This window comes from Martes martes (genome assembly GCF_963455335.1).
Source record: "Martes martes genome assembly, chromosome: 5".
Taxonomy (NCBI): domain Eukaryota; kingdom Metazoa; phylum Chordata; class Mammalia; order Carnivora; family Mustelidae; genus Martes; species Martes martes.
Window position 1 is genome coordinate 96,738,523 of NC_137892.1, and position 14,873 is coordinate 96,753,395.

General features: G+C 36.2%; 1 protein-coding gene across 1 annotated transcript in view; it reads left to right on the plus strand.

Annotated features, from left to right (window-relative positions):
* The window catches only part of RAPGEF6 (Rap guanine nucleotide exchange factor 6), a 185,073-nt gene that overhangs the window by 94,405 nt on the left and 75,795 nt on the right, over nt 1–14,873 (plus strand). Inside the window, exons 8-11 of the mRNA XM_080805059.1 lie at nt 7,023–7,200; nt 9,873–10,009; nt 12,097–12,255; nt 12,842–12,994. Coding sequence (XP_080661185.1) covers nt 7,023–7,200; nt 9,873–10,009; nt 12,097–12,255; nt 12,842–12,994 — 627 coding nt within the window. The remainder of the gene's footprint in view (nt 1–7,022; nt 7,201–9,872; nt 10,010–12,096; nt 12,256–12,841; nt 12,995–14,873) is intronic.

A 14,873-nucleotide genomic window follows, 5' to 3' on the forward strand; every position in this document is an offset into this window, starting at 1 on the left:
GGAGCCTGATGTGGTACTTGATCTCAGAACCCTGAGATCGTGACCTGAGCTGAAGGCAGAGGCTTAACCCACTGAGCCACCCAGGCGCCCCTCATTCTACCTTTAAAGAGTCATTTTAACGTTGGATAAACTGTGGATAAGTAAGCTTGCCAGCTGTCCTACATGTTACAGGACTGGCTCCGTTACAAAGTGAAGAAGGCAACATGTCATATCCCAGAAACCTGAAAGTTACTATTGACTCTTCTCCCTTGAGCATAACTTCCAGGACCAAGTTATGTTCATTCTGTTTCCTACATCATTAGTTGTGTTTGTTTTTAATATATTTTTTATGTTAACTGAGATATAATTGACAAAGAATAAAATTCATCCTCAGCAGTATAGCCTACATGAAAACAGAACATTTCCATGTCCTCAGAAAGTACTGTATGCCCCCTTGTAGTCAGTATCTTCTGATCCTCAGACCCTGGCAACCACTAATCTGTTTTCTGCCTTTACAATTTTGCATTTTCCAGAAGGCCACATAAATTGAGTCATGCAGTTTGGGGTTTTTGCAGGGAGGGTGGTTTGGGAGCCATATAGTTTAAACATGACATAATTAAAAGTAATCAGTAAGATAAAAGTTGGTGTTAATTAGTTTAGGAGGACTTAATAGGTAAAAGAAGCAAAAATAATGAAATCTAGAACCAAAACAGGAATTCAGAAATTTAAAGGAGATAGTTATAGTACTGAAGTCAAAATGTAAAAAGGTAAGATAAAAATTTTAAGGGTGGCCAAAGAAGGTAAAAATCCTCAAACCTGGGCTTAGGTTAAGCTTAGGTGAATAGCCAATGGATAGAAACCATTTATGTTAAAAACAGTTGGAAACAGAAGAAACCAATATCTTAAATAAATACACATATATACATAATTACATGTATTTTATACTTGGATACATGGAATGTAAACGTGAATTAAAGGAGACCAAATGATAGTAATGTTTTCTGTTAGTAGTAAGTTTGTGGGTAGTTTTTATTATGTTACCTAAGCTTTTCTTATTTTTTTTCTCAGTAACATTAGTATTTCTATATTTAACACATGTTAAGGAGGATGTAAATAGAGTGTACTATTAAAAATAAAAGTTGAATAAAATTGTGGGAAAAGATTAAAGTTAAAACTACTAGATTGTAAGAGAAATAAGAACAGAATAAAAACAGATTGAAAAAATATATCTCCCCAAATGCAGAATATCAAGATTTACAATGAAAACACAGATAAGGGGGTATCTGTGTGGCTTAGTAGGTTAAGCATCTGCCTTCAGCTCAAGTCATGATCTCAGGATCCTGGGATGGAGCCCTGCATCACGCTTCCTGCTCAGCGCCGAGCCTGCTTCTCCCTCCACCTCTCCCTCTGCCATACCCCCTGCTTGTTCTCTCTCTCTCTCAAATAAACAAAAACTTAAAAAAAAAAAAAAACTGATACAGTAAATAACACCAACCAAATAGTGTGTGTCTATCCAGTTACATCCTCAGACTATAACAAAGGGAAGAGAAATATCAATACTGGACCTTAGTCTTTCTCTTGACCTCTGGCCTCCTTTGGAGTACTTACTCAAGCTGTGAATACACCGTTTAGTTACAGGTGGACATTGCCTGTGTATGTATACCTTGACCAGTGACAGATGAGGTAGTTTGTCTGGTCATCTAAATTTTGGCACTTCATAGATTTTAAAAGCGAACACCTAATCTGGTCATGGCTTCTAACACTATAAGCAAAGCCTTGTGAAATAATGCAAGTATTTTTAATTTGGAGGTTTGAGGGGAAGAGAGAAGAGAGTTGAACAGCAGTTCTTAATAGAAAATTATTGACACCATTTTATATGGCCAAATGTGTGGCTGTGCTATGCATTTCCTCCTTGAGAGTTTTCATGTTTAAAAATAAAAGTCCTTGGCTCTCAAGGAAATTTAAAAAAAAAAAGCAAAAAAAAACCAAAACCCACTTACCACAGTCTGGATAAAATGCAAGTAATCTTTTAGTATGAATATGTTTCTAATCAGATTAGCTTAAAATTTAGCTAAATTTATGCATTAAAATTTAAGGTTGTTCTTGGATCAGATATTTTATGTAGCCTCAAAGAGTATTTAAGATAAATAAGGAGTGCTTCTTTCTGACTACTACTACTATATATTTCAGTCCATTTATACCAGCAAGAGCTGGAATATTATGAAATAAAGCATTTATCTTTTCATTAACTTGTATTTTAGAAATCTGAGGCTTATATTCATCCCCTGTCATCCTTTTTAGTTTCTATGTGGGAAGTAAAACATGCTAAAAAATCCCATTGCTTCTGTTACTATCTCTATGGCAGCATGAATCCTTAATTCATACCTCTACTGCCAGTCTCTCTATAACTGGTGCCACATCTCCACTAGGTTGTTTATTTGACACCTCAGCTAGCTTTGTCATTCCACGTTTCCTTCTACTTTAATATTTCTGTCAGAAGTATCTGTGTCCTGGTCAGAATTTCACTTACCTTTTGGCTACTCCCATTTTAACATAGGACTGGATCCCTGAGATGATGAGCTGAGCCAAAATCAAGAGTCAGTCGCTTAATGGACTGAGCTACCCAGGTGCCCTTACTCCCATTTTTTAAACTCCCACATGAGATAAATTACAAGAATGGTGTGACCTTACTCATACATTTTAAAAGTTTCAGTGCTTCACTGTTCCCCACTTGAACATTCTAGATTCTGGTCCATGACAAAATACATGTGTTATTCCTTGAACATGTTTGCTTTGTCCTAGCCTTGTGTTTTGGTTGTGCTCTTCTATCTGCAGTTTCACCTTGATGACATTTTCATATCATTTCTCAATGTCTTGGAACCCCACAGCAGTTTTTCTGTGGATTGTGAATAGAAAATTTGTACAGGCAGGGTTTGTTTCTTATTTATGTATTCCATGCTGAGTTAAGCACACTCTTGGCACTTAGGAGGTAATCTAGAATTTTTTTTTTTTTTTTTTTTTAAGTTACACTTGAAAGTAGAAGCCAATATTTTTCCTCAGGAAAGTGCAGAGGATCACTAGTAATTAAAGCTTGATTATATCCAGGGCAAAGAAGACTTTATAAGGATTTAATTAAGCTGCATGGCCTATTGCAGAGAATATGGAATGGACTATTCTGGATAGTATTACTGTGAAGGATTAATTTTACAGCCTTCTTGCCCCGGCCAAAGAGATAGAGAGGAAACATAAGGCCTAAGTGGTACATGTAAAAGGTTGAATGAAGTACTCAAAATAGGAACGCAAAAAAGAGAAGCACTGAAAGTTAAAGGTTAATATTAGGCTTAATATATTTGCTCTAAACTTGAAAATGTGGTTTTTGTAAGTTTGTATAACTTTTCATTCCAACCTGTAGTTCCCCTCATTCTTTATCTTGATGCAAACAGGAAAAGGATATCCTCTGGTGCTTTATTTGGGGAAGGCAGAGTCATCAGAAAAATCACCTCAGACTGTCTGCCTCACCAAATTATAGTTACACATAAACGCAGAGATACATTATACTGCAGGAAAGGAAAAACACAAGTTTAATGAACTTGCCTTGTTAACTGTTTCACCAAAATACCTTTTTTCCCCACCCTGAACTTAATTTATTATAATCTTCTTGAGGGTCTGCTGTAATCCAACTGCTGGGATAAAGTAATTAAAAGACCAGGAATGATCTTCTCTGTACCATGTCTTAACAAATGTGACATATCTGTTGATCTGCATTTTTTTGGTAACAACAGTTGATGTTATCTTATTAGTCTCTCAGACTCTTTTAAATTTTCTTTATGGCCTTACTCTTTCTTTGCTTCGATTGGGGTACTTTTTATTGCCCTTCTTCACGTTGTCTCTTATTGCTTACATTTCTTTACTTAGATTTCCCATTTTCACTCTGCTTATGTTTGTATTTTCTTTTAAATCTTAGAACTTATTTATAACGTTGGGAGTTAATGTCTCCTAATTCCATTATTTCATTCCTGGGTCTCTCTTTTTTTTTTTTTTTTTAAGATTTTATTTATTTATTTGACAGATAGAGATCACAAGTATGCAGAGAGGCGGGCAGAGACAGAGAGGAGGAAGCAGGCTCCCTGCTGAGCAGAGAGCCCGATGTGGGGCTCGATCCCAGGACCCTGAGACCATGACCTGAGCCAAAGGCAGAGGCTTAACCCACTGAGCCACCCAGGCGCCCCAATTCCTGGGTCTCTTTATATTGATTGATTTTTTCTCCTGGTTATGTATCACATTTCCCTCTTCAATCTGTCTAGTAAGTTTTTATTGTATGCTGGGCATTGTGAATACTACATTAAAAAAAAAATTCTTATCCGGTTGTTAGAGAATTAACCTCTGCCAACAAACTGTATCCTCAGAAATATCATGCAGTGACTTCTCGTCTTGATGGTGGTTTTATCTCCCTTTACCTTAAAAGACCTGACTTGCCTTTGCTCAGTCAAAGAATTAGACCTTGGATTCTACATAGCTTGTTTTATTTACTTATTTTTCAATTACAAAATCCTTTTTAAATTCCTGGCATGTTTTTGGCTATTCTTTCTTCACTGTTTTTAATTCTTATTTTGCCACCTTATACATCTTGTATACTTTTAACATTTTAATAGTTTAATATGTTCCCTTAAATGATATTCATCTGTTTTCTTTTTATTGTACTTTGACAAAAGTACAGTTAAAGAAGATATTTATAAGGATAGACTATAGTCTTTCCTTTGCAGATGTCCTTAAAAGGTCTCTAGGGCGCCTGGGTGGCCCAGTCCTTAAGCATCTGCCTGAGGTCATGGTCCCAAGGTCCTGAGTTTGAGCCTTGTGTCAGGCTTCCCGCTCAGTGGGGATCCAACTTCTCCCTCTTCCTCTGCCTGCTGTTCTTCCTCCTTGTGCTCTCTCTCTGTCAAATGAATAAATAAAACCTTAAAAAAAAGAAAAAGATTTCTAAAAGAGTTCTTTTAGTACCCTTCTCACAATCCCTACCCATGATTTCCATTCTCTCTAAAGAATTTTCCTCTTAAGTGTCTTCACTTCTCACACAGATGACAATAAACCTTGCCTGTTGTCCACATAACTGACTTGAATCTTGCTTATTTTTGCTGTGAGCCATCTTTTTATCAGATACAATCTAAAAGGTTTGGAGACTGTGTTGAAATTGTCTGGGTCATGGTATGAAAATCTGAAATCATGTTGAAGACAGTGGTTTAAGAACCCACATACATAAAATAGATTGTCCTTAAATTTTTGATAAAGTAGAAAAAGGCTACTCTGGAGGTGAGCTGCTCTATTCTGAAAAATTAAATAAACTATAGAGAAAGTTGCAGAGAGTATTGCTTTTGTGTTTTTTTTTTCCCCCAAAGATTTTATTTATTTATTTGACAGACAGAGATCACAAGTAGGCAGAGAGGCAGAGAGAGGAGAAAGCAGGCCTCCCGCTGAGCAGAGAGCCAGATGCGGGGCTCGATCCCAGGACCCTGGGATCATGACCTGAGCTGAAGGCAGAGGCATTAACCCACTGAGCCACCCAGGTGCCCCTGCTTTTGTGTTTTTAACACTAGTTTCTTGGATTAAAATCCATATATGTAAATAAATGAGGTTTTTGAAAGTCATTTTAGCATGTGTACATTTAAATATAAACTATTCTTGGGGCGCCTGGGTGGCTCAGTGGGTTAGGCCGCTGCCTTCGGCTCAGGTCATGGTCTCAAGGTCCTGGGATCGAGCCCTGCATCGGGCTCCTTGCTCAGTGGGGAGCCTGCTTCTCTCTCTGCCTCTGCCTGCCTCTCTGCCTGCTTGTGCTCTCTGTCTCTCTCTCTGTCAAATAAATAAACAAAATCTTTAAAAATATATGTGTATGTATGTATGTGTATATATATATATATATAAACTATTCTTTTGGGGCACCTGGGTGGCTCAGAGGGTTAAGCCTCTGCCTTTGGCTCAGGTCATGGTCCCAGGGTCCTGGGATTGAGCCCCGCATCGGGCTCTCTGCTCAGCAGGGAGCCTGCAGCTCTCTCTCTCTCTGCCTGCTTCTCTGCCTACTTGTGATTTCTGTCTGTGAAATAAATAAAATCTTAAAAATAAATAAATAAATAATAAATATAAACTATTCTTTTAAAAGAAATAATAACCTGCTACAGCAAGTTTGTGGTTCTAAGGATATATTATTCAGAAGTGACTCCACTTAAACCCTAAAGTTCTGTAGCCAGAAAGCAAACGCAGTTTTGGCCTCAAGGAACCTAGTTGCTTGCAGGTGTGTGCCCCTGTCTGTCTTGTCTGCGTAGTCCTCTGGCACCTTGGAGCTTACTTCAATATGTCCCAATTATTTATTATTTCATTATTTTCTATTATTGACATTTAAATTTGTAGTTTCTGAAAAATCTGCTAGTTCCTTTACAGATATATGAGACCAATGTATTTCCAAAGTTGAGGTTGCAAGTATAAGCATATTTTAGACATTGGCTATAATAATCTCAGCTCTTCTTTGCACAGTTAGGTTCAACAAAAAGGTATTGGGGTATTATGATTATATTTCATTACTTCACAATTGGTCTGTTGTAGTCCTTTTCATTTTTATACTTTTGTTCTTAATTTACATGGTTGCCTACCTTACTGAACTCTAAATCTTTGTGGTGAAAGAATATCTTATTTGCAACACCCAGCACAGACTAATAGAAATTCATAAAATGAATGTTGCTAAACTATCTCCTGCACTTCATGTTTTAGGAGCTGTTACACTTCTAAAAAATAAATGCGTTATTTGGAAAACCGGTATTAATCCAGGTGTTTACATCTCTTGACCATTTTGTGAACTTACTGGCTCAGATTTATCATCTGGATGTCACCATGAGCCAGTATTTTGGGGCAGAGAGAAGCCTTTTATAAATATTGTTTTGTTTCTGATAGAACATAGTGTTGGCTGACTTTGTAGTGTTAGGAAGGAGTAGTTTTGATTAATTCAGGCTGTGTCGTACAATTTTTATAACATAATCGATCAAGATTTCTTTTTGTAGGCTACAGAAAGTGAGGTAGGAGATGTAGATTTAACACGTCTTCCAGAAGGACCGGTTGATTCTGAAGATGAAGAAGAGGAAGATGAAGAGATTGATCGAACAGATCCACTGCAGGGACGAGATCTTGTTCGAGAATGTCTCGAGAAAGAACCTGCAGACAAAACTGATGATGATATTGGTAAAAAAAATATATATATCTGTTCACAATGAGAATTTTATAGTTTAATTTATATATAGTAACCTCTTGCTGCATAACAAAATACCTAAATCTTGGTGGCTTAAAATATTATGTTTAATAATATTTTATTTTTTTTGTGGGTCAGGTATTCACGAGCACCCTAGCCGAGTGGTTCTGGCTCAGTTTCTCATGAAGTTTTAGTCAGAATTTGAGCAGGAGTTATCTGAGGCTTCACTGGGCTGAGCTAGAGGATATGTTTCCAAGGTGGCTACTCATATGGCTTTTATTTTTTTATTTTTTTATTTTTAAGATTTTATTTATTTATTTGACAGACAGAGATCACAAGTAGGCAGAAAGGAAGGCAGAGAGAGAGAGGCAGGAAGCAGGCTCCCTGCTGAGCAGAGAGCCCGATGCGGGGCTCGATCCCAGGACCCTGAGATCATGACCTGAGCTGAAGGCAGAGGCTTTAACCTGCTGAGCCACCCAGGTGCCCCCTCATATGGCTTTTAGTAGAAGACCTCAGTTCCTGCTTTGTGGGCCTTTCCATAGGCTCTTTAATAATCTCACAACATGGCAGTTGGTTTCCCCCAAATCAAGTAATCCAAGAGAGAGTAAGGCAGATGCCACATTATCTTTTATGATTTAGTCTCAGGAGTGTCACACAGAATAACCGTGATATAATGTGGGAGGGAATTGTACAGGATCATGAATAACGAGATTTGGAGCCATTTTGGGGGCTAGCTACCCCAATTTGAGGATTTGGAAGATACAGCAGGGGAGTACAGCTATTGGTATACTGTTGACCAAATAACAGTTGTCCTTTATAGGGAAAGTTCATCTTAAACTGACCGCACAGCTTGCATAGGGATGCACATGAAACAGTCGGGGGATGGGGATGCCTGCTTAGCCAGGCAGATCATCTGAATCAACACTGGTGATTACTGGGGTGATAGATGTCACAAGCAGATAGCCCTCATATTCTGGCTGCTCCCAGTTATAAAACAAAAGCTTGACTACATTAAAGTAGTTTTCCTCTTCATGTCCATAAGATATTTAAGATCCAGTACAACAGTGTCTGATGTCTAACTTTTTAAAAATTTTCCAGATGTTATCAAAAGTCATCTTTTTACTTGTCTAGCTTGAGGGAAAGAAGAAATAAATTTTGTGTGTGTGTGTATATAATTTTTTGATAAAAGTTTATGAATTTTCCCTTTTTGTATTTCTTATAGAACTCATCACTTTGGGGAGGTTGAATAATACTAAAGATGCTAATGTTTTCTTTAAGAACAGGATTACTTAGTGTCATTATATATTGTTATGATTCAATTAAGATTTTATCCTAGATTTCCCTTTCATAATAGCCATATAGCTGTCATTCAAATCAGAAGTTGCTACTACCAAAAATCATAATCTCTGTGAGTAAAGATGAGTATATTTGAACATTCCTTGCCATTCTAATGACATAATACAGTTCATTAACTTACAGTTTAGACTCATGAATAGTATCGGGACAGAAACTGAAAGTGCATTTTTTTTTTAAAGATTTTATTTATTTATTTGACAGAGAGAGATCACAAGTAGGCAGAGAGGCAGGCCGAGAGAGAGGAGGAAGCAGGGTCCTTGCTGAGCAGAGAGCCCAATGCGGGGCTCAATCCCAGGACCCTGGGATCACGACCTGAGCCGAAGGCAGAGGCTTAACCCACTGAGCTGCCCAGGCACCCCTGAAAGTGCATTTTTAATTTAATTTTAAGAATTGTATACTGTGTTCTTTTCACAGTTTTTAAAAAATTGAAATATAATTATGTCCCAGTTATCTGGGTAGATAGCATCTTAGAGTTAATTCTTTTACATCTCTTAGCTGACTGCTTGTATATGTGTTTCTCCCTTAATATTTATCTTTATTACTCATGTATCTATACCAGTAATGTTGGCCTAAGGGAGGCATTCATAAACATTAGTTGGTTATAAAGAGTTACCTTGCAGCTGATTCAACAGTTGGGAATTAGAATTCAAATTTATTACCTTCATTGCTTAATTGTTGAAATTTATTTTTTTAACTCTACTCCAGTAAGAACTAGACAAAAGACTTTTTTTTTTTTTTTTTTTTAATTTATTTGACAGAGAGAAATCAGAGCTAGGCAGAGAGGCAGACAGAGAGAGGGGGAAGCAGGCTCCTGCTGAGCAGAGAGCCCGATGCGGGGCTCGATCCCAGGACCCTGAGATCATGACCCGAGCTGAAGGCAGAGGCTTAAACCACTGAGCCACCCAGGCGCCCGACAAAAGACTTTTTTGCTAATCTGTTAGATGGAAAGATGCCACTAACTTAACTACCATGGAGTGATATCTCAGAGTAGGAAAATTAGCCTCATTTCAGTCTCTGGGTTTCTGGTACTCTCTGGAGGTTGTGAATTATTGGTATCTTCCAATATGCCTATTTTTGTGTGTGTGATTCTGAAATATCTATTAAATCGTGTGTGTGTGTGTGTGTGTGTGTGTGTTTTTCTTTAACCAGCAGTCATCTTGTACCTTGTTTGCTCAGTGTTAGCAACATAAATTCATAGGTTGATTAGGAAATTGGGTATTCAATTCTAGATTTTATTGGATCTTTAAAGTGTAGCCTTTAATGGTGTCTATATCAAAATTTCTTTTTCTTTTTTTTTTTTTTTTGATAGAACAATTAATGGAGTTTATGCACCAGCTCCCTGCTTTTGCAAACATGACCATGTCTGTAAGGAGAGAACTCTGCACGGTGATGATTTTTGAAGTGGTTGAACAGGCTGGAGCTATTATTCTTGAAGATGGGCAAGAGGTAGGCTCGCACATTAATGTTGCATATTATTTAGTGTGGCAGCTAATTTTTAGAATGATTTAATTTCCATAAACTTATGTAAATCTTTACTTTTTTTTACATGAATGCTGAGTTTGGGTTTGTTAGAGTTTCTGAAGATGCAGGTTTTTATTTTTGTTTTTGCTTTACTTTGTCTTAATTTTTATTTCCCAGCAGTGAACTAGTATAGAATAGATGTTCAATAATGTTCATTGAATCAGATTTGTTTCTCTCAAGTTGTAATACTTTCCAAAAAATTCTTAATCATTCTGTTTGTATATTTATGTCATTATTTAAAATATTTGTTATTTACTTACTCTCTCTATCCAATTTTTATGTTATACATTAAAAGAAGTAAAATGTATTGATATCTATGCCTCCTGGTGGAGTCCTGTCAGTTGAGATATTTATGTGGTGGCAGTTCTATATTAAGAAATGTTTGGCTGGTAACTTTGTGTGGGTGAAGGGAGAATGCAGAGGAATTACTGCTGTTAGGAATTACTTCAGTTTTTCTTATCAAACTGATAAAAATTAATGCTGACATATCAGTCAATGAGAATTGTCATATACTGCTAAAAGGAATATAAATAGCATTTCTGGAAAGTCATTTAGAAATTTTTAACATGGGCCTTGAAGAATTAACAGTCTATCCTGTTTCACTCATTATGAGTATCTTTGTTCAGTACATAATATAAAATTCAGTTATCTCAAAAGATGTTCATTGCAACATATTTGTAATAAAAATTGGAGATGACTAAAATGTAATTCAGTAATCAATGGTTAAGTAATTATTATATGCCTGCAAAAGTAATATGTAGGCATTCAAGTTATTTTAAAATTTGATGGCATCTGTTTGAAGGCAGGGGCCTTCCGTTAGCTTTCTTTCCATGTTTTTCCCCATATCCTAAACATCTGGCACATAGGATATACTCAAGAAAAAAAGTTTCATGAACAAGTGAATTTACTATTAAGTTTTCTTAAAAGGCAAGACAGTCTACTAACTGTTTCAGCAGTTTAAAGTAATATAAACATGGAGAAACTAAACTTCTAATAACTGTATAAACAGTGGCATTTTGAAGAACTTTTCCACAAATTTTTATATTCTCTTAATTTTCCACAGTTCTGTCAGCAAAAATGTATTGTTTGCCTACTTTGTGCTGGGTTCTATTCTAGACACAGGGAGTATAGTGGTGGAAAAACTAGACACAGTCCCTGTTCTCAAGCAATTTTATGTTATCCACAAATTGCACAGTGAGTGAATTTCACATTTGAAATAACGAAAAAAAAAAACCCACGCTTTTGAAAAAAAAATTTTTGCTACTGATTCTCCTTCAGACTGATAATCCAGATTTCCCTTGAATCACCTTTAAACTGTTGAGACTGTAGGCTGATAAGAGGCATACTAAAGGAGAGTAAGTGGTCTTTCCCTGATACATATCAAGTTAACTTCCAGGAGCATCATATGTTGCTATATGAGTGAAGGCAATATTTTCTTAACATTAAGAGAAATTTTCAGTACTTTGTCAACTATGCCTTAAAATTCAGGGTTTTAGTAATCTTTCTGAATTAATTACTAGCTATCTTTTTTTTTCTTTTGAATGTTTACCATGTCCTAGGCACTGTTCTAAGCACTCAGTATGTATCTTAGTATGTTTAAACTCATTCAAGACAAAGGTCCTATGATAGGTATTCTTGTTAAGCCCACTTAGAAATCCATAGACTGGGGCACTGAGAGGTGCCCAGAGTCACTCACCCAATTAGTGGCAGGGTCTGGATGCAGATTTCAGGAGCTTATAGTTTTAACCATTACATCATTTTACTCTGATTTTCTCATTTGGTCAATTATGGAAGTCCTTCTGATGTCATTTCATGACTAAAAGAAGAAAGAATAAAATAAGCTTTATTAGTTTGCATAGACAGGCATAGGATGTTTTCTGACAGAGTATAAAGTAATATAACCAGATCTTTTTCTTTTTTAAAATACAAGTTCCATGTGTTGATTATCTTTCAAAGTTAATGTATAACTATTGTTTTGAGAATATTCTTAAAACCTGTCTTTTTCTCTGTAGCTTGACTCATGGTATGTTATTTTAAACGGCACTGTAGAAATCACTCATCCAGATGGAAAAGTTGAAAATCTCTTTATGGGAAATAGTTTTGGAATTACTCCCACTCTGGATAAGCAGTACATGCATGGAGTTGTTAGGACTAAAGTAGATGATTGTCAGGTAAGTTTATCTCTTTGCTCTTGTATTCTTAGTTGTTGATTTAAAATGGCCAAGCCTGTTTTTTCTTCCTCAAAATAAAATAGCTTGATTTGAAAATTGGGAGTTTTCAGAAGCTCACAGTTGATAAAAGGAAACTAAATTTTATGTCTGATTCAAACATTTGTGGAATTGAACAAAATACAAATTTTTAGAAGAGATTATATGAAATGTTGGTTTGTTAAATCTCTATTGGGTAATAGCCAGCTTAGTCCTTTTTTTTTTTTTAAATAAAGGAAAGAAATAGGAACTTCTGAGTTCTGTTTGTTTCTAACTTACTCCTGCTTCATGTTTTCTTTGCTTAGTGTCCGTTTTGAGAGAAGTGGATGCTCACTTCTCCTTTTAGAGCAGAATTCAAAAGGATTTAACCTCTTCTGTGTCTTTGTATGTGAATTATTTATTTCACCTTGATTTTTGTTAACGGTTAAAGGGATTGGATAAAAAAGAACTGATGCCACTAGATTTCTTACCTTTGTGTTCTGCCTTGGTGCACAGTGATATATTTATGTACTACAGGTTCATTAACTGTCCCCATGTTATTCTCGGACAGTTTGTCTGCATAGCCCAGCAGGATTATTGGAGAATTTTAAATCATGTGGAGAAAAATACCCATAAAGTTGAGGAAGAGGGAGAAATTGTTATGGTGCATGAGCACCGTGAACTAGATCGGAGTGGAACCAGGAAAGGACACATTGTAATCAAGGTGGGTGTTTTTATTTATTATTCTAGTCACTGATAGAATAAAACTTTCTTATGTATAAGGCTTTGAACCACTTTTTGTGCAGTGCAAGATAATTCACTAATTTTAGAATCTAAGCAAATGTGTTCTTTTGCTTTTTTCTACATTGATTTTTACACATTTTAATAAGTATGACATTGGCATTTAATATTAGTATGGGTAGGATATTATTTTAGAATACAATGGTTAAAGTGTTCCTTTTCAAATTTATTTTATGATCCATTGATAATGGGAGTTGATTTCATCAAACACAGCAATAAGTCAGTCAGAGAAAAAAATACCATATGGTTTCACTCCTATATGAATTTAAGAAAGAAAACAAATGGACATTGGGTGGGACGGAAACCAAGAAACAGACTCTTAACTGTAGAGAACAAACTGAGGTTGCTACATGGAAGGTGGTGGGGGAGATGGGGTAAATGAGGAGATGGGTATTAAGGAGGGCACTTGTTGACAATGCACACTGGGTTTTGTATATAAGTGATGAATCACTGAATTGCATACCTGAAACTAATATTACACTGTATGTTAACTAACTGGAATTTAAATAAAAACTTTTGAAACTTTAAAAATAGCAGCAGTATTTAAAAACAAAACAGAAAATGAAAGGACTAATCACAAAAGTATGAAGAATGGTAGATGAAGATGCAGAATGGTTACTGGATATTTATGGCATTGAAATAGGCATTATCTTCTCTGAACCTCAGTTTTCTTATCTGAAAATGATATGTCACGGTTTTATTAGGGCTAAATGAGGTAAATCAAAAGCCTTAGCACATTGTAGATTCTGAATACTAATTCCCATACTGTTTTCTCTAGCTCCCTCTTCCCTACCCTATTTAATAGTGTGAAGGACTAATGTCAGATCCATTTTCCCTCAGGAGTCAGGCTATTCTGCAACACTTTTTCTTTTCCTAAACTGATAAGAATAAGCTTTGTATGTAGAATAGATAAACATATGGGTGGATTGCACAGACTTTTTTTTATGGGAGCTCATGTTTTTTTGACTCTCTATTTTTAAGTAATCACAACCTTAGAGAATAGTTGCAAGAACAGTACTGAGCTCCCTCACTCTGAATCCCTAACTGCTTGTTGGCATTTCACTGCAGTTTCTCCACTGTTAAGTCTTTCTCTGAATCATTTGAGAACAGTCTGCAAGTGTGATGCATCACTCCTGAATATTCCATTGTGTATTTCCTAAAAACAACACTGTCCTACAGAAACACCATGGAACCCTTCAAGTTGGGAAATAAAAATTGATACAGTACAACCATTCAGCCCACAGACCTTATTTAGATTTTCACCAACTATCTCAGCAATGGCTTTTGTCCTTTCTCATCCAGCTTCTCACGAGGAACACAGTAGCATTTAGTTGTCATATGTCACTTGAGTCTGCTCTAGGAACAGTTTTTTTCTGTTCATATTCTCAGCAGTTTTAAAGAACACGCCTTTTATTCTGTAGTGTCATCCTCAGTGTGGATCTTTCCAATGTTTCCTCATGAGCAGACACAACTCATGCTTTTCTGGTAGGAATTCCACAGAAATGATGTCCTGTTCTTCTCTGTGCATTGTATTAGGGAACATGTAATGTCAACCTGTCCCTCCCACCATTGGTAAAATCTACTGTAATCATCTGGTCATGTTGATGTCTGTCAGATTTCTTCACTATCAAGTCACCACTATACCATTTGTAATTGTTAAGTGGAGGAGAGATGTTTTGGCATAGTGTCTGTATGTTCTGCTAACTTCTGTCTTCCAGTCTTCCATTGACTCCTGCCTGAAATGGTGATTTTCTGTCCCCTCACCTTTTTTTTTTTTTTTTACATTTATTATCTTTTTCTCT